A 26,137-nucleotide genomic window follows, 5' to 3' on the forward strand; every position below is an offset into this window, starting at 1 on the left:
ACGCTGGTCGCCATACATAAAAAGCGGCAAGGAAAGCCGAAAAGGCTGTAACTCGCAAAGGAAAGCTCAAGGGAAAAAACGTTCAGATGTACAACCCCTCCCAAAACTTGAATCTACCTCTACTGTAGACGACAACATAGCCTGTGAATTTTATATTTTATAAGCTGGGGAGCGTACTTTCACGGCTGCTTTCAAAATGCTGGCTTTGCTTGCTTTTACAGAACCTACAATTTTCGATGAATAAAACAGACACTTTTTTTTAGTGATATCATGTGGCAATTCTGCGTGCTCCAAATTCACTTACACTCCATCTTGGCCGTTTTGTCTGAATGAACTGTTTATTTGGCAAAAATTAAGGCGGGCACTTTGTTGATGTAAAGTGCAGTGAGGCGGAAGCGCGGTGCTGCAGCTTGTGTCACTATGTGTGGTTAGGATGTTAAGATTCACCTCTAAAGAATGGAACGCGACAGCGTTTTGCAACGCTACCAGGGAGTCCACAGAACGCCATCGTCCGTTCGGCTCTACGCCTTGCTCGTCGGTAGGCTGGTTTTTGAGGAAAGGAAATGCATCTGCCTCGCATATCTCGGTGGTCACCTGAACCTCGCCGTAAGGGAAGGGAGGAAGATGGGAGTGAACGAAGACGCCGTATTAACTAGACGAGCCTTTGTTCATTCCCAAACCATCGAGGTGGCATGGCGGAGTGGTTAGTGTGCTCGTCTCGCACTCCGGAGACCGCGGTTCTATTCCCCAACTCGACCAATTTCCTACTCGGTTTTATTTATTTATCTGGTCTGACTAGAAAGGTTAATTAGGCTAACTGGTTAATTAACTATTTAACTAAACTCAGTCCCACTTACTTGGGGCATCACTATACCATCCCTTTAATTGGTTGCATGGTTACTAGCCAAAGTACAATTCACCCCGTTTGAAATTCGCGCACTGTGACGTCACGACCATTTCGACCAGTTGAAAAGCGTGACATTTCTGTCGACAACTCCTGCTTACAACGATGAGGCATTAAAGGCTTCCGCCTTAATATTTAACACGGAAATGGTAGTACTTGTAGCTCTCATTGTACAAGGAACTGCTTTGACAGTAAAAAGTAAGGCAAATTAAATGAGATCACCGACAGACAAAATCTTCACGGTAAGTTCACTTACTAAGCACTAGGCGGACATGTTATTGTTGGCTTGTCATGCTGGATCGAAAGAGAGGACAGGACGTCACGTGGTCTGCGCTTTGACGGCAGCGATAGAACTACCCCGGCCGCCAGAACGTGATAGCCAGAATGGTATACCTTTTAGTGACACCCATGCTCGGTTTCGGTGCCCGACATGCGCTTGATCAACTGTACTTACCGACTAACTGCTCTAAGCGGGAGATGATAGTGAATAAACTGTGATTTGCTTCTAAACGGCGAGGCTGGTGCCTCCCGGTCTCCACAAGCACATAAGCTGGCAGAACAATACATCAAATCGCCCGACCGCACTGCGTACCTAAAAATACCACTGTCGCATCACTCCCCTGAATTCCCTATTTAATTGCCATTCGATTTTTCCTTAGTGTAGCCCGTACTCAAAACCCATCTAGCTATTTCTTGCAAGACAAAAATTGGGGCCATTTTTGGTTTAAACCGAATTTCGAAAACAGAAGTCGGCGCACATTTATTGGCAACTTTAAGTTTAATCCGACACATCAAGTCATTACTTACTATTAACTCACATGACTTCAAAATGCTCTTGCCTCCTGTAGGCAGCGCTAACAATGCAACAGTCATTCTGCTTGAAGCCGTGCCCGTCAGTCAGCCGGACTACGCCCACTGCAGGGCAAAGGCCTCTCCCATGTCTCTCCAATTAACCCTGTCCTTCGCCAGTTGCGGCCACTGTATTCCCGCAAATTTCATAAACTCCTCCACCTACCTAACTTTCTGCCTTTCCCTGCACCGCTTGCCTTCTCTTGGAATCCGCTCCGTTACCCTTAAGTACCAGCGGTTATCTTGCCTTCGCATTACGTGCCCTGCCCAAGCCCACTTCTTCCTCGTCACTTCGACTACGATGTCATTAACCCGCGTTTGTTCTCTCACCCACTCCGCCCGCTTCCGATCTCTTAACGTTACATTTATGATTTTTCTTTACATAGCTCGCTGCGTAGTCCTTAACTTAAACTGAACCCTCTTTGTTAGCCTCCACGTTTCTGCCCCATACGTGAGTACCGGTAACATATAGCTGTTGTATACTTTTCTCTTGAGGGATGGAAACTGCCATTCATGGTCTGAGAGAACCTGCCTTATGCGCTCCACCCATTTCTCATTCCTCTCTGTACAGCCCGCCGACACAAAGAAAAGCCAAACTCTTCGAACTGTTCTATGGAGCGCACAAACTGGCCAAAAGAAAATGCACTCATCACCGTAGGAGATTTCAACGCCATGGACAGGAGTTGGGGATACTAGAAGCAAGACATCAAGGGAAGAACATTAGTGGAAGTAGCGGAATACTTTGGCTGCAGTCTAATCACAGATCCTGCGAACCCCACGAGAATCGGGAATAGCGTGAGCACGAACACATGCCCCGACATCGCCTTCGTAAGCAAGAGCAGGGAGTCACAGTGGGAAAGCATGATGGAAAATTTAGGCAGCGATCACTTTATCCTCCGGACACGAATAGCATCCGACACCATAAGACGCCAGATTGGACAGGCGAAAATCACTGACTGGAACGCGTTTCGCGGGGCTTGCAACAAATCTGAAGGCGGTATCCGATCACTGGAGGAACAGAGCGGCATGCTGAGAGAAACACGACAACGATGCACAAAAAGTCTGAGGAGAACGACAGCAACGCCAGAAGTAGACGCACACCTCCTCAGACTATGGGAAGCGAGACGCAGTCTCACCAAAAGATGGCGGAAGCAAAAACACAACAGGAAACTAAAACTAAAGTTAGCAGAAATTACGGCAAAGGCGGAAGAATACGCGATGCAACTCGCGAAACAAAATTGGGAACAACTCAGCGACACGCTTAGGGAAACTCTAGGCACGGCCAGAACCTGCAATCTCTTAAGAGCACTAATCGATCCGACCAAAATAAAATTAGAAAACAATAAAGCCATCCACAGGTTCATCCACTCCTTCGAGGGATCAGACATCGCCCTACTGGAGAAGGCACGAGAAAAATGTTTCGGCGATCACAACCCCCCGTGATACCAAGAAACGTATCGAGGAGCCTAAAACGAGAAACTCGACCGCCCCATAACTGTGGAAGAGGTTTACGCGGCCATAAGAAACACCACCAGAAACACGGCAGCCGGAGCGGACAGAATCGACAATGCCCTAATCCGCAACCTGAGCGACGACCTCATGGAAGGGCTTGTCAGCTTTCTTAACAAACACTGGGAGGCGGCGACGGTTCCCGAAGATTAGAAACACGCCGAAGTAATAATCATGCCTAAACCTGGTAAAAAGCTACAAATTGAAAACCTCCGGCCCATATCACTCACACCGTGCCTTGGCAAATTTTACGAACGGGTGGTAACTTTCATCATCATCATCATCAGCCTGACTACACCCACTGCAGGGCAAAGGCCTCTCCCATGTCTCTCCAATTAACCCTGTCCTTTGTCAGTTGCCGCCACTGTATCCCCGCAAACTTCTTAATCTCATCCGCCCGCCTAACTTTCTGCCGGCCCCTGCTACGTTTGCTTTCTCTTGGAATCCACTCTGTTACCCTTAAGGAGCAGCGGTTATCTTGCCTTCGCATTACATGCCCCGCCCAAGCCCATTTTTTCCTCTTGATTTCAACTAAGATGTCATTAACCCGCGTTTGTTCCCTCACCCACCCCGCCCTCTTCCGATTTCTTAATGTTACACCTATCATTTTCCTTTCCATAGCTCGCTTCGTTGTTCTTAACTTAAGCTGAACCCTCTTTATTAGCCTCCACGTTTCTGCCCCATAGGTGAGTACCGGTAGGATACAGCTGTTGTATACTTTTCTTTTCAGGGATATTGGTAAGGTACCATTCAAGATCTGAGAGAACCTGACATATGCACTCCACTCCATTCTTATTCTTCTAGTTATTTCCCTCTCATGATCCGGATCTCCGGTCACTACCTGCCCTAAGTAGACATATTCTCTTACTACTTCCAGCACCTCGCCACCAATTGCAAGCTGCTGTTCTCTTGCTAGACTGTTGAATATTGCTTTGGTCTCCTGCATGTTAATTTTTAGCCCCACCGTTCTGCTCTGCCTGTCTAACTTATTGATCATGCTTTGCAGTTCATGTCCTGAGTGACATAGCAAGGCAATGTCATCAACGAATCGCATATTACTTAGGTATTCTCCATTAACTCTTATCCCCAACTGTTCCCATTTCAGGCCCCGGAATACCTCCTGTAGACAGGCAGTGAATAGCATAGGCGAGAGCGTGTCTTCCTGCCTTACACCTTTCCTTATTGGAATTTGATTGCTGACTTTATAGAGAACTATGGTAGCTGTGTAATCGTTATAAATGTCTTCCAATATTTTCTCCGGCACCATTTTTATTTATATGCTTCGCTCATGCTAGCTACCACTCTCATCCAACGGTTAAGATGACGAAGATCACTAAGAAACGCGATAAAAAGCTAATTGTAATCATAATGTCTGCGCGAATTTCTGTCAAACACACTTGCTCAGCTCCGTAAAAAGAGTGAGGAGGGGCTGGCTGCTCAAGGAAACGAGGTTTGCTGAAGAAAAGTTTCAAGACAGCTCGCTTGTCACCTCATCGATATCAATTTACATTGTTTCGCCTTCAGAATTTTGACGCTTTAGCGCGAATTACAGACAGAAAAAGGAAAGAAAAAATAGGAAAAATAAAAAAATTTGTAAGCGAAGAGCTCCCTATCTTACACGTAAGAGCTTCCAAGCTTCCACGTAAAATGCAATCAGGCCGGAGTGCAACACAGCCAGCGCCTGTGCACAAAACAAACTATTTTAACTCTGTTCTCTCAGTTGCAGCAAACAACCAGCTTGATTTTTGTTTATGGGTGAAGGGTCTACAGTAGTCTATGTTAATAAGCTGGTTGTAAAGGAATGTGTGGCTACTAACTAGAAAAGAGCGGCATATGCTTGTTCGCGTTTAATTTCAACCTGACTCTACCTGAGGCGGCTTGCTGTAGTGAGAGCGCCGTGTGTTCGCCGGAAGAACGACGAATACTTAAAAGAAGCTTAAGTTTGTCCTGATGAGTGCAAAGCGACAGCATGGTCTTTCCAGCGCACATACTTCTTCTATTTCGCTTAGATTCAGCCTAACGAGTTGCTAAAGAGTTGCGGTGCAGTTATTTGTCATTTTTTTAATTTGCTTTGTATACTCTTTACTTTAACTGTCGGCGATGCTAATTTTTGGCATTGATTGATGTTGCTAAGTAGTGACCCGAATCAACTAGGCGTTCCTGCAATGTGATTCGCCTCCGGTGCGGTTTGAGGTGCTTGTACAAGGCATCCCTTTATCCCACTTTATCCCACTCCCACTTTATCGGCGGTGCAGGGATAACGTGCCTGACTCCCTACGAACAGGACAGCGGCTAGAATGCGCTTGACCGCTGTCTTTCTTTTGAGCGAAACTGCTTTTCCATGCTACTACCCTCTCGACCAATAAGTATTTTCCAGTCACATCGAGGCCAGGTTTTCCACCCAAAGGGACTTTTACCGCTTTCGCGTTAAGAAATCGGCGAAAAGAAACTACCCCCCCCTCCCCCCGACGGCCAACCATGTCAGTTACTACCGCCGCACTTTGTCTGCCACCAATGCAAGACTTATGTAAACGAGAGAACGAAAATGGAAATAGGACAAATATTAAAGAACAACCAAGGATAAGAGATACTATTTATTGAGACGCGAGAGAACAATAGCTCTTTCCTAAAATGAATTAATATTGGGCTCACACGTTACGCCCATGGGGGACGTTTTTCGGCCGCGCTAAACTGAGCGGCCGAACGTTAAAATTCTCTCGCGTTCACACTGCCTGCATGCCGTCACTGTACAAAGAGCCCCGCGGCGTCTTGCTTATAGCCCATTCCTTCGTTTTCCTTATATTTCCCACACGAGCCTTCACATTTTTGCAACATATTTTTTTATCTCCGCGCACAGACCTCTCGGCCAACCCCCTAGAGCACAATTATGTTCAAAAAAGAAAGGACAAGATAGAAAATCAGAGTACGCTGTGGCCGCAGATATAAACCATAGAGAAAGAAATCTTATCTGAAGCCACCCTATCATCAACGCGTTCAGCCATCGACGCAAAGTCCGCTCAGCAGAAAGCATCGTCTCTGCTCCTCCCACTTCGGATCTTGCCGGAGCGACGAAGCCGTGGCTGCCCCATCTCCATTCCCTCCTGATCCGTTTTAGCGCAGTCCCAAACTCCCAGCTTCCCCATCCAAGTAGTGCCTACACTCCCGCCCTCCTCTGTAAGAGTGCTGAGTAGCACGCAATTCTCTTTCGCTCCCCTCTCTTCCATCTCCCTCGGCCTCGTTTCCTTTCCTCGAGGTCGATCGCTCACCCGTACCCTCGCCTCTTTTGTTTCCCTCGCTCGCTTCCCCTCTTCCCCAAGAGCTACCGTTCCGGACTTCCCTCCGGACTCCGCTCATACTCCCCATTCCCGTTTCTGTCGATCGCTGTCTCACCTCTCTTCCTCTCAGGCTCCGCGTTCCCGACTTGCCCTCGAGATACCACGTGCGGTTTCGCAGTCAGAGCGCCGGAGCGCCCGAGGCCCAGACAGTCAGTCAACCCCGGGCTAGCGATGTGGTCGCTGCGCCGCTCCGCGCCTGCGCCAAGTGCTTTCCGGTGCTGAAAGTGTCGAGTTGCTGGTCCGTGAGAATTTTTTTTTTCTTGACTTACTTTGGCTAGTGCTCAAATCTGTGTAACGTTGCAGGTGCGCCGGTGCTGTTTTCTCCTACGCGCTGTGTGCCGCTCCGCCCTCGCATTTGATGACAGTGGACACAACGGATACTTAAGATTACGCAGGTGCTCATGGACACTTATTAGTGCTGTTCAAGTCACTAAGTGCGCTGAATTCTTTTCTTCAGATTTCCTTTGCGTACGTGGGTGCAGTACGTTCATCGCCGGAGAATCTGTTTTCACAGCACGTCTGAGATTGCGCATAAATCAGCGGTGAAGAAGAATCGTCCCGATATGGTGAGAGAACAGCCCGTCGCAAGACTTTCTTTGTGATCTCTTCACTAAAGTGAGAGTGTTATGCTGCTGAGCTCAGTTTCCGTGAATCAGCTTGAAGAAGAAGCGCAATCAAAGAAGAAAAGAAGAACTAAAGAAGGAAAACGTCCTTGTATTGATTTAACCCATGATAGCAAGTTCTAAGCTGTGAAATTTTGGGCAAAGAGACGGCCCCCTGAATTCTTCAGCGCACACGCGAAAGGCGGGTATTCCATTGATACACTTAGGCCCAGTTTCTGGCAATGCAACAAGTGTGCCAGTGAGTTTCGTATAAAATACAACGCAAAGGAACAACTGTAGAACTACCTTTCTCTTGGCTTGAAGTTTTCTGCACTGGACAAAAGCTCTCCACGAGGAACAGTGCTCTGTTTATGCAAAGACCGTAAATCACAAGACTGCACAACGTAAAGCATCTGATCTCCTGTTGTCTGTGTTTAGTCGAGCTGGACCTTACACTTCATCGTGTGATTCAAATGCTAAAAAATGACGTCATCGTCAGGGTTTTGTTTGTTCGTGCTTGTCTATATGCCGCACCTTCGATTGTCTGTTAACACGACCGAAACATTGAAATGTCTAGAAGCGAGCTTCAGCACGGCTACGATCTTTCACTGCGCCTGTTCTTCGCGCTAGACTGATTCCTAGCAAACTCAAGTAGCAAACAAAAAGAATTGTTGTACTTCGGCTTAAAGCTGGTTGAAGCGAAGACTGTTGCATCGGAGCGAGTTTTTCTCACGATGTGGTTAAATAGCAACCGGGAGCGTCAAAATATCCAAGTCTGAAAGCAAGGTGGTCTTTGGTATAGCCTCTTCTAAATCCACTTCCTAAAAGGACCATAAATAAAACAAAACACGTAAAGAAGAGGATTCAGTATCAATTAGAAACGCAAGCCTCCATTCGAATGAATGCGCCGACGGACTTTATGACTTTCCTTTCCGGCGAACTAGCAAACAGAAGTTGTAAAGAAGGAAGATGGTTTGATTAAATTCGCTCTGTCGCCCCAATTAAACTCGGCTTTCGCAAAAGTCAAGGATATGCAAGTAAGCCTCGTATCCACGGAGGCGCGAAAGAAAAGCGTCTGTCATTACTGAACGCTCTTTCGTCCACACGCGACGCAGAAAAAAGAGAACATAATGGCGCAACGACATTGATATTGGAGTGCTATTATTGGTATTTTGGCGGTGATAGTATTCGACGACGAAATAGGACGGCGGAAATGGGATGCTTTAATGAAATCTAAGACTGCATAGATACCTCAGAAGACACAATGCTTGGAAAGCTGCTCCCTTCTGCTTGAGAAACGGCGATTTCAAAATTGCCAGCAGATACTATTTTCTCAGTTCTTAAAGGTCACGATATAGACCTAAAAAAGCGCGATCATCGCTCGCTCAAGCTTCCTGATCTGCGACTAAGTGTTAACTCACGAAATGATGTAAAAACGTTGCGAGATTTAACCCTCTGTAAAGTTTAGCGGTGTCCGCAGTGACATGCTGCTTTGATGATGTTTTCTTGCAAGCATTGTTCAAAATAGGAAACATTTTGCAGCCTGATGCGCCGCATGCATTGCCTCGTTCTGAGTGCCATCGTAACAACCTGTATTCGGTTCCTCAAACTAGTTTGTTCTTTACGTTTCATTATCAGCTGGTGTAACTCATGAGTGGGCAATCTCTAACGCGAACGACTGTATGTCCTGTTAATTTCATCGACACATCGCAGTGTGAGTTTCTTAATTTTAGTTCGAAGTGAAAACAACCAAGAACCGATTAAAAAGTCTTTGTTACTCTGTTAATGCAAAAAACTTGATCACCAGAAAACTTGGCCGCGGTTGTGACACCACAAGAGAGCAACATCATTGGCATGCTACCGAAACGTGGTGTGCAGTAATCTTACCTAACTGCTGTTTGCGGCTATCTACAGAGTGTCTGTCTCAAGTGCCATCCTTGCGCTTACCAAAAATTATGCATTCGGTCAGAGTTACAGTACCTTTCGCACCCATATATCACGCGTTATAATTTCTCGAGGATTACAGCTGCATACAAAGTGACAGTTATTCGCAGCAGTGTCATTAGTACCTGCCTGGGATGACCGCCTTAAGACCTGCAAGGCAGTGGAGCGCGTTTTAATATGACATTAAGCGAAGCACATATAGCATCAATGTGACTTAGACCGTTGCGCTGATGTATACAACACCTGAAGATATTTGCTGCGGAAGCAGGTTCGCACGTGATGTGCTGCCTATGCCTGTCTTCGCACTATCAGGATACTAATCTGTTCCTTTTTGTGCATATATTCACTCATTCTGAGAACCTCGGCTGTGGAAATCATTGAAACGAAGGCATGGGCTCAAAATGTACCCTACGCCTCTTTTTTGCTAGCGCGTGGTGATCGAAGTGCATCTCCGATAAGGACACAAAAATTACTGCATTTAGCGCTGGCGACTACACTTCCCGAGAGCTTTCAGGACATATGCGAGCATCTGGGTGTACGTTTTTGTGTGTCTCCATGGCAAACAGCCCAACCATGTGACCTACGCTTCGGACAGAAGTGATGATGATTCCCTAGGTGCACGATTAACCTACAATTGAGGGGATAGAGGTGCCAAGTTATCCCCACGAGGCCGCAATGGTGAGACTTTCTACGCAACCGTTTTACCCAGACCCTATACAGTACAACCAGGTGCTAGTGTTCATCGCCAACCTTTTCGTGGTTTTGTCTGCAAGTAGCGGTGATGACGGAAACTGCAACAACGCCCTCATTGCCAACGACCTGTCGGAGTTCTCCACACATCACTGGACCTGCGAGGAAGCCGAGCAGCTCTGCATCGACCGGCTCATCTGCGGCATGGCCTTCCACGGCCATCGTCTCGACTGCAGGCGAGAGCTGGGCGGCCTCACACCAGGGCTCTGCTCGGTCTACTGCCGTCAGTCTCTCGTCTCTCTGGCCAGCACCGAGGAAGGCTACACTTACATCGGTTGCGACTGTGGCAGCAACGACTTCTGCAGGGCCCTCAGGCTGCGGCTAGCACCTTGCTGGTGGCATAAGCCGTGCCCAACGTCATCTGCCGCTGCCAATGCAACCAATGGCTTCCAGTTGCCTGGAGGCTTGACGATGATCTCGTTCACCTCCTCTTCGCCATCAGCGACGTCGCTGTATTCGTCAAGGCCACTGTGTTCGCAGCTGACCCAGGACTGCACCTCGGATCCTGTGTGCTCGGTGGCGTGGAATTACTACCGGAGCTTCTGCCAGGATGTGCTGGACGGCGTCTCCCAGAACTGCTCGACTCGGTGTCGTAACAGCGTCCGCATATTGTTGCGAATGGAGAAGGCCCACAGGCTGCTGGACTGCGCGTGTGAAGGACGCGGCATGCGGGCCTTGTGCGAAAACGAACTGAGCAGGGTACGCAGGATGTGCTTCCGAATGGACGGCGTAAGCACGAACCATGGCGGTGAACTGTTGAGTTTTGGTGTTGTGTTAGTTTTGGTTGTGCTGCTGCAGGTTGTGCCTTCGAAGAGTGACCGCTGAAGACTAGTTGGGTGTGTTGAATATCTTAGCGCCCCACAGTTCAGGGTGTTGATAGCGGGGATGACGGTATGGTGCCCCGCCAGTAATCAGAAAACACTACTGTTTGCGGATAGGCGGCAAGTAACGAGTATGACATCGGCGCTAAAAACCACTGTGAGGAAACGGATTTCTGGCAATTCTTTTTGTTGTAGTGACCTAGTGGATGTTGAAAATCTAGACACGGGTGCATTGATCGGCAACTCTTGTACCGGGAGAGGGGAGTGCCGGGAGAGGTGGGAGGGAGGTGGGGTGGGGAATCAGGTGGAACTTGTGTATTCACGTTTCTAATAAAAAAAATGTGTGTCAAGAGTGCATCTTTTAAAGAAAAAATCATGCTTTAAAGAGAGATAAAATAAACACGGAGCAAAGCGAAAAATATTTGTAGCTCATTTAAACGCGAGAACAATCAACGTCGGCCTCAGCACCACGAATGTACTCTAGAAACTTCTCCAGACACCAACTGTCCGTCTTTAACATTTTGTTAGCTATATAAAGGGGTAATGATAGGATATTTTCTTGAAAGAAAACCGCAGGGCAGCACACTGTACTCAGTTACTAATATATTCGTGAGTGAAGGCTAGAGATCGTGCGTGCTTCAAAGGGAGAATTACAGGGTCACGCTGGTGGCGCTCTATTTGGAACCGAAGAAGCGCCTTCGTGAAGCGTTGATAAATGTGCCACCATTTTCCGGCTGAGTATTTCATTACAAGTCTGGCGTGCTGAAAAAAACGTTCTCTGGCCTTGTTCTCTATCCGCTTTCTTTATCGGCGATTATCACTGCAACGAGATAACAATATCCTATTCCACTTAGACGTCGGGGCCTTAGATATTACGGATAGAAATAAGCGTGCCGCATTGAAACAAGTATAATATGAGTGTTTTTAAGATGACTGAGACCACGTAAAAGGTGAGTCCATTTGCCTTTAAATCATGCCCCGGGCTCCGACAACGTCTCTTATGATACATAACTGCGTACCTATGGAGCGAATTTGCCTTATTGCTGGTATTTTCTTTGACGAGGTCATGGGCAACGACGTATCAAAGACTGACCTAATGTTTCCAAGGATGGTTCAACAAAAACATAGTTAGAGGAAACCCGTCTCTGACAGTTATGCTGAAACAGGCTGAAGGGTGAAAAATAGAATGAAAAGGGGCAGCAGGAGTTGAAAGCAATCAATTCTGTGGAAAAAAACTCATCTAAAAAAATTATGGCCACGGTAAACGCAGGCGTTCACAGCGAGCGTACCGAAGGCTTCGTTTGGAACACCCTGAAAAGAAAAGCAGAATTGGTCCAGGGGCCCGATGGTAGTGGCCGCTAGAATACCGACGAAGTGAAGACACTTCAATAACTTGAGAAGATAAAAACTGATGGACAGCACATACACATCAAGCAAATAACATCAATTAATGGTAGGCAACCATGCGGCGCAAGAGACGATGAATATGCTGAAAATTAAGACGTGGAATTAGGCGAGGGTGCTGTGAAAAGATGGCCTGGGCGAACCGGGGTCAAGAAAAAATATTGCAGAACAGCGTGAAGGTATAAATCGAAGGGGAAAGAAAATGGCACTAACAAGGTTATTTAAACCGCTCCCTAGGCCATGTTCAACCAGTACCGCGGAGGTAAGAGCAGAACCGCAGCTCGCCAAGCAAGACTGACCTTAAGTACAGAGAACGCAAGAAAGAGAACCCAGATTATGGTCCCAGATTTAATGTTAGAGGCGGCCAGCTACTGGTCCGGGAATACTCTGGCTGGCCTTGCAGTTTCACAAGAAACGCAACACTTACGCAACAAGTACAAAGCATTAAATCGCGAAAGATAAACCTTCACGCTGGCCACCTAATGCCCCGAAAGACCCTATTATAACCGCTCTGCTGCCATGTGCGTCCCGTTCCTGTCCTTACCAGCAAAAGAAGATTACCCTCTGAAAGGCGTGAGAGGAAAGGTGTTCTTTGACGAGGAAAAGCCGCTTTTTTGTTGACTTATATCCGATTATAGTGGCTTGCGCATCCGCCTCGTCTACAAGAGCTGGCTGGATAGTAACCCACCGCTGCACAATGATTGCTGCAAGCGTCCCCCATGCCGGCGCCCGGCTTCTTTCGTTGCTCTAGCACAATAGCTAACGTTCAGGCGTTCGCATAACACACTGGTAACCTTACTGTGTTTTTTTTCCCTTTTTATTTACCACTTGAGGCACGTGATAAGAGTTAGAGCGTAGCGCTGTAGAACTGTAAAATATGCTTTCTACCACTAATGAGAACTGACTGTTGGACTTCGATGGAACTCCAAGATACCTAAGTGCCGCAAACTATTGGAACGAGCGATCTGGACCACAGAAATGGAACCAAACAATTTTTTTAATCCAACAACTTAATTTTTGCTTCGCTTGTCAGCACGGGAGATCACCCAGATTATCTGCATAAACCAGTACCGTGAGCTCGTTCGTTGCCCACAATAACAAAAACATGAATGACAACTAATCAGAATCCTCGTACACGGTAGGTAAGTAATTAGTAAGTAAAGAGCGAACAGCTGCGGCGATAACGCACAATGCAATAGCAACTCGCCCATCAGCCCGTGTTTTTGATAACGGGCAACCTTGTTTACAGGAGAGGATGAACAAATGGTTCATTCCGTCGTCTATTTTGCACTGCTTTAATATGAGACGCCTCGCATTCCTCGCTACGCTCACCGCTCTACTTCCTTGTATTTCGTGGGTTTTGCCCGCTGACGGCGAAATTGCGTTCCTGGAGAAGGCGCATAAACAAGTCACCACCCGAAGTTGTACGAATCGTCGAGAGGTGGCGCCACATTTTCTTCGCTTTTACACAATTTTTTGTTTTCAAAATCTTTGTTTTCGGTAAAAATGGCATGATGCGTTGCTATCATATAGCCCTAACCTATCGGTACAGCCTGTTTAAGGATGCCCCTTTATTGTTCCTTTAAATAGGTTCATATGCTGTTACTCTGGCCACTTGTTCCAGTATGCAACTCACGAAGACCAGCGAAATAACTGGGCAGTAATTTAAATTGAAATTCAACTTTATTCCGTTGAGGCGGAAAAGGGACTCGAACAAAAGTGTAAACATATCACTTGACGTGGTTCGAGCCCTATTTACAAGGCATACAGCAGTTGCATTCACATATCGATGCCATTTAAGTGCTTGCTCTAGTCGATAAATGAAAGACAGTTCAAATAAGAGCTGACTAGTCTAAAAGATGCCCATTTTCAGGAAAATTTATAGCGTGGGACTCTTCCTTCCGTATACGAAAGCACCGGCGTCCTCTTATATAATCCGTACCGTTCAAAACGCAACGAAAGTTCACTTGCAGTGACGCCGCTTGTTTTATCCTATTGACGTTTCAATATTAAGTATATAGAGTGAAGTTTCTGTCGCGTAGCAACCTAATGTTTACTGCGCATTAGCGAGGCTGTTTCGCCTGAGCCCGAATACTGCCCGTTCACAAACCTTTTTTTTTTGTCCCCAAGTCGACCTTAAAAGCAAATTTAAAAAATTTGAATATGAAGCCCTTAGCAGCATGAGCACAAAGCTTCAAATATAAAGAGGTTCGCATGAAAAAATAAAAATTTTTAATGGCTTCTGTTGCGCAAGAGAAAGTGCTTTATCTGGCTTAATTTCCCAAAGCGGCACATGGGTTACGAGATGCCGCAGTTGAAATGGCCGGAATAATTTTGACTGCATGGTTTCTTTTTTTTAACGTTCAGTGATATCGCACAGCGCACAACACTGACGCCTTTTCAATTTGGCATTCTAGCCCACATGGCCCTTTTTACCCGTTTATTTTTCCGCTCGGAAAACTGTGAACACATTAATAAAGAGGAAGCCCGGACCAGCAACCTCTTTTCAGAGCTTGTGCAGGATAAATTGCAGCAAAAAAGGAAATTGGCGTGTATAGTTAGGAATTGTGCTGCTTATGAAGTGAGCCATGTGTATCAGAACAGCAAAATCAGCAGTGTGTCTCAGACGAGAGGGGAGGTAGACGGTGAATGTCTGATAAGTAAATGGACTTAATGCAAAAAACGAAAGGAGCACCAAGGGGGGAACAATCCAGGCTACAGTGACGGATTGTTGCCTTCCACAAATCGTTCATCTTTCGCTTGAACAAGTATAAGACTAGTAATCCGTAGAAGCGAAAACATCCGTCAGAACAATTGTAAGATGGAGATAGCTGGTTTGGCAGGTTTATAGAAGCTAATCACGTGACACATCACGTGTCCCAACTGGTGAGGAGGAGCGGCCGAGCAGCAGTCAGCGCAGCGGCAGACGTGACTGCCAAGCGCGCAGCTATGGCGTCGATGAAGAAGAAGATCGAGGCACCTGCCACGCGTGATTTTGACCATGCTGTGCGCCTCTCGATAGAGGTCAAATCAAAGAGCCGGATGACCTTCAGGCTCAGCATTGGAGTAGAGCTTCTCGCTCTAGAGAGTGAACGCAAAGTGCAGTCCGCTGTTTTTCTCCATCCCCTTTTCTCCCACATCGCCGGCCCTAGTACCCATTTGAGATAGAGCTCTCAAGCGCTCAAGAGAGACAATAGCATGAACAAAGGTGCTACTGCATCCCCACTCGCTTTGAAATAAGAAATAAAAAGAAAAGACAGGTGGTCAGGAGCACAACGCTATAGAAGCGATACCCCTACAAGAATGTACTGTCGGCACAGTCGAAATGCCCAAAGGTTTAAAGCGCTGCAGGATACAAGAGAAGCTAAAAGAAGCGCTAAAAGGGAAGCTAAACGCTGTAGTCGTAGAGGACTTTCTCGCCGCTGTTTTTATATGTTTTGCTGCTGCTTCCGTTCATTATCCTTCCTGTATTTTTACTTTTTTATTTTTTTCCTTCGGCTGTTCCGAACGGCCTTTGCAAGGCTCGGATGCCGGAAAAATCTGCTCCCGCTTCGTCACCTCCTTTCGATTTCGTTCCCTTAACTTCTCATCGCCTGTCGTCTTCAGCCGTGGTCGTGGGGCTCCTTTTGCTTCTTTCTTCTTGCGTTTCTTATTTTCCTTGCCTCTTTTGTTGGGAACCTGTTGCAGAGACACACCGCCTCCTTTGTTCGCACGGTGCTAACAATGCACACTGCAGTCGTCTATTTCTTTGTGAATTCACTTCGCTGCTCATTATTGCTTGGAGAAAAAAAATAGCGATTTTTGTTTCATCTTAAAGAAGGCGTAGGGCAGTACGTAATATTAGAAACGCGTCGCTTTTGGGGCAAATACAAGCTTTACTGAAACAAAACAACACCGACTATAGATGTTCTTTTATGGTGGAATGTGTTTTTCTAGACGTCTGTAGTTAAGAGAAAGAGGCTCTGATGGAACAAGCTAGCTTTGTTATTTCGCAGTGCGGAGCTTTGCGGATTTAGTGGCGCCGCTTCTGAGCTGCGACATCTTAAGAAACTGCTGAAGCGGTCACAGATAGAAGAATGGAAATACTAAGCAACATCGCAAGAAAAAAAACAAAACGAAAGCAGCAGAGCAGCTGTAGGGTAAACAAACAATAAAAAACTGGAGTCTCCTTTAGCGAGGGAACATACAGGCCACAGCTAGGTTAACTGTTCCTGATATCATGTTTACTGTAGTTGGTTTCATATAACGTCTTGCTCGGTTTCATATAACGTCTAGTTAAAACCTCGGTTCTACATATTTTATCCGTACCGGGGCTCGTTTAGAATTTTTTTTTTACGTGGAACACAAACTTTTGCAGCCTCGTACAAGCCCCCTTTTTTTAAGTGCACCGTGTTGATGTAACTGAAGCAGGCATCTTTTTGTTTTTCCTCGCTTACGGTTGTGTGGTAGTGTGGAACCCGGTTTCAGTTACTTCATCACGCGTCCCAGATAAAACTACGTAACTGCTCGCGAGGTTAAATGAAGGTGAGCGCAGTGAGAGAAGACTTCCTTTTCTTTCCCTGTTATGCACGTCACATCGGGGACCCAGTGGCCTCAATGGGGGTTTAATTTCAAACCTCTCCTAACTGGGGCCACTGCTAGAAGGCGCGTTTGCACGTCGTTTTTTCTCACACATATGCTCCTAGTAGTTAACGTTTTCTGTCTCTCGATAGCGGTGTTCCGAGAAAGTGGCGGCTGTGTTCAACAAAAGAATCCTCCGTGCGCAATAGCAAGTAGTGTTACTCTGGCTTTTGGCGTGAAACTTCTGAGAAAGTACTGGCGGAAAGACAGCGTCATTAGGCCTTGTCGCCATGCCGAAGTGAACACAGGGGCCTACTGAGTTGGAACGAGTGCATTGGCTGCTCCTAAGAGGTGAATGTTGTGACGACAGTGCGCGCCCGCGTAATTTACCTATACTTCCTACTATGTCGATCACCAGTGCTGTGTATAATCGTCATCGAATGGATGGCTTGGATAAATACGAATTGTTTGTGCAACAATGATGTGAGATATAATATTTTTTCTATTAGTTTCTATTAGTGCCCATGATATATTCTCAAAATCTGACTTCAGCCGACATCGCGAAATATTGAACCCGTAAAAAAAAAAAAAACAAGCCGATCGCACTATACGGTTTCAAGTGCCGTTTAATTTTTTTTTTCAAAGAATAGCAGTGACTGTGCACGCAACGCAATAATCAAATCTATCGAACAATGTTGAAAAAAATATCTGCAAATAAAATTTTCATCAATAAAGCATATTAACCAAACTGCGTCTACCCACTTCATTGGTGCATTTAATGATGCTCCTCTTGCGCTGCAATCACGTCTGCCATTAAGCACTTTTACACCACATGGACGGTCTAGCAACACTGCCCTCCCCTGTACAGGTTACAAAATCGTACACGTAGGTTAATCGTCTTCCATGGGTTGGTATCTATACTTGCTTCTATGATTCCAAAGGCAGCTTTTTACTGCATACAGGCATACTCCGTGGCAATGTCCTTCAAATCGGCAAAAGCCAGTCATGTTTCCTACTCATGAAAGTAAAAAACTTAAAGACCAGCTGCTATTAGATTCTACTTTCTTGCAGACGGACAACTGCATGCAACGGCTGCCGCTGAGGCAAGTTCAGCCCACATCTCGATTATGACAGCATCTTTAGTATTCAGTACATCACAATCTGCAGCTGAAAAAAAAAATCCCCAATTCCCCTACCTCCCTAAAACTCATGTTATATAAAACCCTTGTCCGTAGTAAACTAGAATACGCATCTGCAATTTGGGACCCCAGTTACGCAAATTCAATTAATGCACTCGAGCTTGTACAAAATAACGCCTCCCGTTTCATCCTACTTAACTTCAATCGTACTGCAAGTGTCACCTCCATGAAAAATACGCTCAACCTCCCACCCTTAGCCTCCCGTCGAAAATTTCCACGGTTATGTTTATTTCATAAAATTTTTTACAACTGTCCCAATCTACGCGATGAATTGATATCTCCTCCGTCTTTCATCTCTCCACGGCTAGATCACGTTCACAAGGTCGGTATAACGTCGCACGAAACAAAAGCTTGTTCTCAGTCGTTCATTCCCCGTACATCAGCAGATTGGAACCACCTTCCCGGATCGACAGCCTGCATTCAAGACACCCTGCGCTTCCGTAACAATTTAGCTAACATTGTATACTAAGGCTCACAACAAATGTACTTATCATTCTCCATTTCCTTTGTTTACTTTAGTTTCCTTTGTTTGTTCTCTTACCTTGCACTTACATAGTATGCTTACTTCTTTTACTGAATTGTATAACCAGGAACATGACGCTTGTATGTTGAATTTTTGTTTTTGTTCACTTTCTGTAATTTGTAACCACTCCCCTCTGAAATGCCTTTGGCCCTGAGGGTATCAATAATAAATAAATAAATAAATAAATAACGGCTGCCGCTGAGGCAAGTTCAGCCCACATCTCGATTATGACAGCATCTTTAGTATTCAGTACATCACAATCTGCAGCTGAAGGGATTAGCGCAGGGCGCCTGTGCAGAACGCGCACGTGACGCGGCGAGGGCTACTTTAAAATCGCTCCCATCCATCTCTTATGCATATGGTCTCATAGCCTACTGCACACAAAATATTCCATTTTTAAAAGCATCTAGTCTCAGGATAACCACAGCACGTACGCGTGATATGATTCTAGGCAGCGCTTGGGAGCATGGATACTCCTTTCCCGCTTTCAGATCGTGCAGACCGTCGCCTGGCTTTTAAATTCAAATTAGCACTCGCGCACCTGTGCTCTGAAAAATTGTTTCTCTATCGTCGACCGTACAGCATGAAAGGTTTCGAAACAGGCAACAGGTAACATATATCCTAGAGGCAGACCAGCCATCACGCTATCCAATCGTGAAAGAGTGCGCGCCGAAAAATGCAGTTTTTTGGAATTCTTAATCTCCCATGTCTTCCAAAAGGCCGTCAACCGCTTTTCGGTTCTCTACGTGCGATTTAATCGATGTGCTTTGCGAGACCAACGGATTATGTTCACTGAAAAGGTTCGTTTACGGGCAGAGCGCAATGCGTAAGCATACACTTTTTTTGTCACCCCTGTGATGTTGGAAAGAGCGCATAAACATCGGAAAGTGCATTTTGTCGGTTTATGAGCGAGTTTCTTTGATCTCTCGGTGAATGCACCAGCATGTCTGCGTCCGGCGCTTCTCTGAAACAGAACGACGCTGTTACAAGAATCATGATTAAAGACGGCAGCATTTCGTAAAATACTTTTATTGCAAACTAAATCGCCAACCACAAATAAAAGTGAACGGTTCAGTACTATGAACTGCACTAAAAGCAGGCCTTAAACTTGATTTTGTGAGAGCTGTCGTTTAGTTGAACTCAAAATAATCTTTCTTTAAACTTTAATTTCCACGCGGCAACCCCTCTCTTCTCCAGACAGACAGAGTGGCAGTTGCAAGCTATTAGTATGCACGCAACCGATTCTGCCCAGTACACCGGCCGCAGTTTGCAGCGGGGGTAACAGCTGCGATGAAGAAAACTGAGTAGTTTTTGCTTGCGTTTTTTCCCTTTCAGTAAATTTAATAAGAGACACACTGAGTACTTTTTTCTTCCGTTGTTCCAGTAATTTGTCAAGACTCTTACGCACACGCAAAGTTTTTGGTGGTTATCCTTTTGCGATGTCAAATTATGTGCGCGCAGCTGTGACGTTTTTAAAAGTAAGGCACTTTAGCTCTTATTTCACAGAAAGGTTTTCACTCGTGACTTAAAGAACTTTATTCTAAACGCAACTACGCACTTCGTAATTAGGTTGCAACACCCATGCATGCATGACTGTTCTCAGGGCATCATATATGGGCGCGCTTGCACTTCACGTAGATTGAGGCTTATCGAGCAGTAATATATCACGTTTAAGGTCAATTTTCAAGACTATTTAATCTATTAATATATCAATTGTCACTAGCCATGAAGAGCACGGTAAAAATTGCCTTCGCATCAGTCCTATACCATGTGAAAACATTCATATCGAGATGAATAACCACAAGATAGCTTTCGCCTTCTTTCAAAGGAGAGTGGCACGGCAGATAGGTGTCTTTCACCCACACAAGCATCGAAAAAAAGATTGCGCACTTCAGTATCATGTCATTAAAATAGTGAATGGCATGCGGAGCAGGTTTTCTTAATATTATTGGTTAAAAGCAACACCAAGCCTTAATATTAATCTTTCAACATCAGACTCATGTCATAAAGTAGAATTGCTAAGGAGAATGGCTGATTGGTATCACCTGCACTTCTGTCCTAAGGCACTGCTGTTAATACACTGCTGCCCTTGTCTTGTACAGCCTGCCCGCGCCCAGCGGCTGGCAATTTTTGTTGAGCTATTAAAGACAGTAAGAACAGTGTGAAGCTTGCCTGTCGAATTGTACTAAAGTGATGTTTTTTTTCCTCATTATGAACCTACACCAAATTTGCAAGCCCACAATCTCACACACTGGTTTAAAAGTCCGAGTGAAAAAGTCACAAGACACAGAATATATTATTATTTCCTCTACTGACACACATAACAAAACTGTGGTACAATGCAAAATAATTCCAGACTATTTATTACCTCTCAACAGGGCAGAAAGATCATAAATATAATTCCAACAAAACAGAAAAGCATGCGCACCTTGTCGAGCGCCTCATTAAAAGTGGCCCGCTATGCAGGTGGAACGGTTCAGCTTAAGTGCAACTTAGCGCATGCAGCGAGGTATTATACAAATAAAAATTATACGTGTAACGTTAAGAGACCGAAAGCGGGCAAAGTTGGTGAGGAAACAAACGCAGGTTAATGACATCCTAGTCGAGATCAAGAGGAAGGGCATGTAATGTGAAGGCAAGATAACCGCACATCTTTAAAGATAACTGGGTGGATTCCAAGAGCAGGCAAGATCAGCAGCGGCCGGCAGAAAGTTAGTTGGGCGGATGAGATTATGAAGTTTGCGGTTATAGAGGCCCCAGCTGGCGAAGGGCAGGGCTAATTGGAGAGACATGGGAGAAGCCTTTGCCCTTCAGTGGGCGTAGTCAAGCAGATTATGATGATCCGAGACTGCATTTGTCTTTTGTGTGGTTTGTATGAAAAAGGTTCGAAAGATCTGCAACGCACAAAGAACTTTTGGGTTAAACACATGCAGAAATGCCCAAATAACGAAACGCCATAAGCAGTCATGTAGAGGCTGCAGAAACCATACAGTGGCTAGATGGAAACCACACGAAAAAACAGAAAACATGCGGATTTCAATGTTTTTTCTTGTCACAAGGACTCGGTATTCCATTAATTCCCTATCCCCAGCTCATGCGGAAAGGTTGCAACTGGATAACATTTAGTAATGCAAGGTAGAACACTCATACTTCTCAACTTGGGCAAAACGGGAAAAAAAGAAAATATACCTGCACCATGATATATCTCCGACCATTTGAGTGCACTCTTTCCAACACGCGCTTGGATGTCCGCCGATGCCACAATTTCCAGAGTGCACATTAATCAGCTCCTAATGGCGCAAGCCATCTCATGAAGCGCCATCATCTTGCAGAACGTGGCACAGACTCGACCGTACCATGGGCGTTGTTTATCCAAGAAAATGTCTGTGATACTACTGCTGTTGTAATCACGTAAAAGCACCAAACTGAGCAAAAAGAGACAGGCGCATCCAAAAATGGTAGTCTGCACTGGCGGCTGCTCCAGGGCTTAGTACACGTTAACTACTTGTTCCGCGGGCTCACACCAAGAGAAAGGAAAACCTACCCCACTGATTGCAAGTTGCATCTTACGGCGGCACAAATTGCACTCGCAGGGCAGCATGTAAAAATCGTCAGCACAGTTCCAGGATTCTGAAACGCAAGTAATCTGAGCATATTGCAGCATTCATTCACTTTTTACCATTATTATTACTTCACAAGGGATGCGAGCCAGAAGCAAAAAAGGCTGAGGCTTAACTTGGTTAAGCCTGGAGAATGCGAAGCATCATCGTGTCGCGTAATTTGGAGGCGCACAACCACAGCGACGGCGCGAGGTGCGCCCCCGTTTCTCCACTGTCGTGACGTCATCGTGTCACGTGGTGTGACGTCATGTATCACGTGATTTCGAGGCGCACAACCACAGCGACGGCGCGAGGTGGGCCCCCGTTTCTCTACTGTCGTGACGTCATCGTGTCACGTGGTGTGACGTCATGTATCACGTGATTTGGAGGCGCACAACCACGGTGAAGGGCTGAAGTGGTAGCTAAAGTAGTATGCTTCACACAAAAATTCTGAGGATGATTACGGTTCTCGCTAATTTGAAACCTGAGCGCAGCGCTGCCGGTGTCTCAGCCTCCATATGCTCATTTGTTTGCGTTGCTGGCTCGTCGGAACGTCTCAGACGATATTAGTGATATAGTAGTACTAGCTGATAAAGATGATGATGGGCAACGCACAGCGGGCGAGAGTGTGTATCTTAGTCCGATAACACGAGTTTAACACGAGATGCAATCGGATGCGGCCAGGCCTGTTTGTACAGGAGGATGGTTTAGGTTTATTGGGGTTTAACGTCCCAAAGCGACTCAGGCTATGAGAGACGCCGTAGTGGAGGGCTCCGGAAATTTCGACCATCTGAGGTTTTTTAACGTGCCCTGACATCGCGCAGTACATCGGCCTTTAGAATTTCGCCTTCATCGAAATTCAGCCGCCGCGGCCGGGATCGAACCCGCGTCTTTCGGGCCAGCAGCCGAGCGCCGTAACCAGGGTTGCCGTTGGGAATTTTTCAAAAAGAGCCAGAACTGAGGTTAAAAGTAGCCAAAAGTAGCCACGCCACCTCATCTTGGCGCCAAATTTGTAGCCAAGTAGACAAGAACCATTATTATAAGCCACTTTTATTAATGAACAATAAATAATATCATTTTGAATTAACACAAAAACACAGAGTAAATAAAGAACACGGAATTTTGGGCCTCTTCCTCGGCCTTTTTCCATTCTTCTCGAAACGTGCGCTTTGTTCTTGCGTCTTATCCCATGGTAGACGCCGGTGTCGGCAAGCCGAAGGCACAAAAACAGAAGCTTTGTTGCCTTGCGGTACACAAGTGTTATTTCACCGGCACCGTGCTGCTCGTTCCTCTCCTGGTGTCATGCCGTTCACACGGCTGCACCTAAACGCATGGTTTCGCATGCATGATCCTAACGGAGAAAGTACTCTAGATGAGCGTTATTTTCTCCAGATGGAGCGCAGCGTCCGCGCGGGCTTTGCTTCGACGTGCACCCATCACCCAGAGTTCGCGCGTCTGCGCACCCGCGTCTGCGAGTTGGGAATAATAGCTCTATGTGCGCACCGCCGGCGGAGCTAGAGAATATACGCGTCGAGGACGCGCGCGCGCATCAAGGCGACTAGGACAGCCATGAGGACAACAAAGCTTGGAAATAATTGTTCTTCTTTGTTCTTGCAATTGCAAAAAAAAAATTGCTTGTTTTTATGCAATTGCAAAAAAATAATGGGTAGTAAATGCGCCAAAAAAGAAGTTAAAAGTAGCCAGAAAGTAGCCAAGGAGCCAACGTGAAATTTTCACCGCCACACGGGGTCGAAAAGTAGCCAATTTGGCACAAAGTAGCCACCAACGGCAACCCTGGCCGTAACCAATAAGCCACCGCGGCGGGGGTGTGCAGGAGGACTGGACCTAGATCACCTGTATGTGAGACAGTTGGCTGCCCGTTTCTTCTTTTTTCGTGATTGTTCCCATCCGATTATTAGAACATTCTTGCAGGTTAACTTCAGGACTCCACTTCCGAGCTTGGTAGTTTCTTCCACTTTTACTGAACGCCCCCGTTTACTAGGCTTTATGCAGGAAGTTCATGCCTCCGTGCGGTTTTTGACAGTTATGTTTTTAAATGAGTACTTATATTCTGTTTCGTGCGAAAATCTGTACAGGTATTTGATAACGATGCTCTTCCCGCCCCCACTGTGTTGTTTTGTCTAATTTGGGCTCACGGGTCATGATGTTTAAAAGCGAGTGCGTAAAATGCCAATTCCTCATTGCACCAAAACATTTTGCTATAAATTACATACCGAAACTCTACCTGTCAACACGTGGCTCGATAGGAAAAACATTTTTGTGTCTTCTGTAAACTGCAGCTTGTGCATTCTGCCTGAAACAATGGAACATTGTGTTATAGACTGCAAACATGCGATTTTGTTTTGGGATGTGTTGCAGAGGACGCTACAGAAAGATTTTCTCCTAAATTCCTAGAGTATCCGCTACCTTGTTGTTTCCCAACTTGACTCGAGCCCCTATGATATGATTCTTCCGATTAGAATTCATAGCCTTTGGAAAACGCGCATGCAAGACCGCAACGTAGAACCTGTTGATTCGCCGAGATTTCATTTTAGCCGAATGTTGCTGCAGCTAGCGGACATTTACAAAGAATTGGACTTTTTAAGGGACTAGTTTCCTGTCCTTATGCGCTGTGTATCCATACCGGCCTTTTAATTCTAATATGTTTACTATCATGTTTGTGCCACGTAGCGCCTATCAAGGGGCTCTGTAAATAGTTTGTGTGTGTGTGTGCGTGTGTATACACACACACACACAGATATATATATATATATATATATATATATATATATATATATATATATATATATATATATATATATAAGGAAAGAGTTGAAGTACACTTCTTAGAGAAACATTTATTTACCGACGGTTTCGGACGGTGGACCGTCCTTCATCAGGGTAAGGTTGTTTGTGAACAAAAACGATCCACTTGCTCACGGCACCGCACACAGATGGAGAGGGAAAGACGCTCTCCTTTGAGGAAACAAAACAAAACACGAAAACAAGACAGTGGCGGACAAGGGTGTTCCTGCCGATTAAGGGGAAAATGAGGGCTGCAAAATGAGCAGACAAAAAAGAAAAGAACGAATTCAAGAAAGGGGAAAAGAGGGGGTGGGGGAAGGGAAGGAGGCAAAAGGTTGTAGCGGAAGTGGAGAGGGGTGAGCTGTCTGCGAGGAAAACCGTTGAGAAGAAATATTGTGGGCGGAGGCTTCCTTCGGAGGGAGCGGGACGTTCGAACACGCGGGAAGAAAACATTATCGCACCCGTTGCATCACAGTGCCAACCGCCCGACAGAAGTGTGGTTACTGACTGTTTGAATGTGAGTTACGGCGGCGGCGCGATCACATAGACGGAGAGTTAACCGGCCAGACGCCGGACGGAAACCGCTCAGCCGCCCACTCCCCCCTCAGCTGCTGCTACACACTCTAAAAATTTTTTAAAATTAAGAAAAATAATAGACAAAAGGATCAGGCACGAGCTCCACATAAAGTCCCTCAAAATATACCTAAAAACAAATACGGTGCCCAAGGGCCTTTCCGTGTCTTTAACGCCGTCGATGAACAATCTCTCGAAAACCAATAGCCTAGCTTGGAGCCAAGTTCTGCTTAACGCATCCCTAAACCTTCTGAAAGTAACTATAGACCATTGCAAAGAGATGTTGGCATCACTGAGCCGTGAGGAGAGGCGAGCTCGTCAAAACGTGGTACTTTCGGATATGGAGAATCAAGAGCTTGAGTTCTTTCAGTCGAGCAAGACTAAGCAAATCTGGAATAACAAATGCAAAAAATTCTCGCGAGATAACATCCAGCTTTAGGAAGGAAGAGAGAGCGCCGTGGCATCGCAACAAGGAACGGACAAATTACAACCTATATACACCCGCATACCTGCAAGCGATCATGCAACCCCATTTAATCAAACATTGGAGGGTTCGGATGTACAGGAGAACATTATTAATCTCTCAAACGCACCCCTTAGCAAAGAGGAAAAATCGGTATTGTCACGTGGACTGAAATTCTGTCCAAATACTGGCCGATATGACGAATACAAATTACTAAAGGACCTCGACAATTTTTCTCGAAATCTGAGACTCCAGGAGTACTTTTCTGATAAGCCGAACCAAAATTGTAACTCATTC

General features: G+C 45.8%; 1 protein-coding gene across 1 annotated transcript; it reads left to right on the forward strand.

Moving 5' to 3' along the window:
- Positions 1 to 9,818: 9,818 nt before the first annotated feature.
- On the forward strand, positions 9,819 to 10,865 carry LOC149333260 (uncharacterized). The gene has a single exon (XM_089556020.1). It carries the CDS (start codon positions 9,819 to 9,821, stop codon positions 10,716 to 10,718), a length of 900 nt encoding a protein of 299 aa, XP_089412146.1. The 3' UTR covers positions 10,719 to 10,865.
- Positions 10,866 to 26,137: the final 15,272 nt, after the last annotated feature.

The sequence above is a fragment of the Amblyomma mixtum genome, chromosome 8 (genome assembly GCF_055824585.1).
Source record: "Amblyomma mixtum isolate Tamu chromosome 8, ASM5582458v1, whole genome shotgun sequence".
Taxonomy (NCBI): domain Eukaryota; kingdom Metazoa; phylum Arthropoda; class Arachnida; order Ixodida; family Ixodidae; genus Amblyomma; species Amblyomma mixtum.

Bases quoted from the DNA above. Each gene is read 5' to 3' on its own strand.
- LOC149333260 (XM_089556020.1), top strand. From the start codon at position 9,819: ATGGTGAGACTTTCTACGCAACCGTTTTACCCAGACCCTATACAGTAC.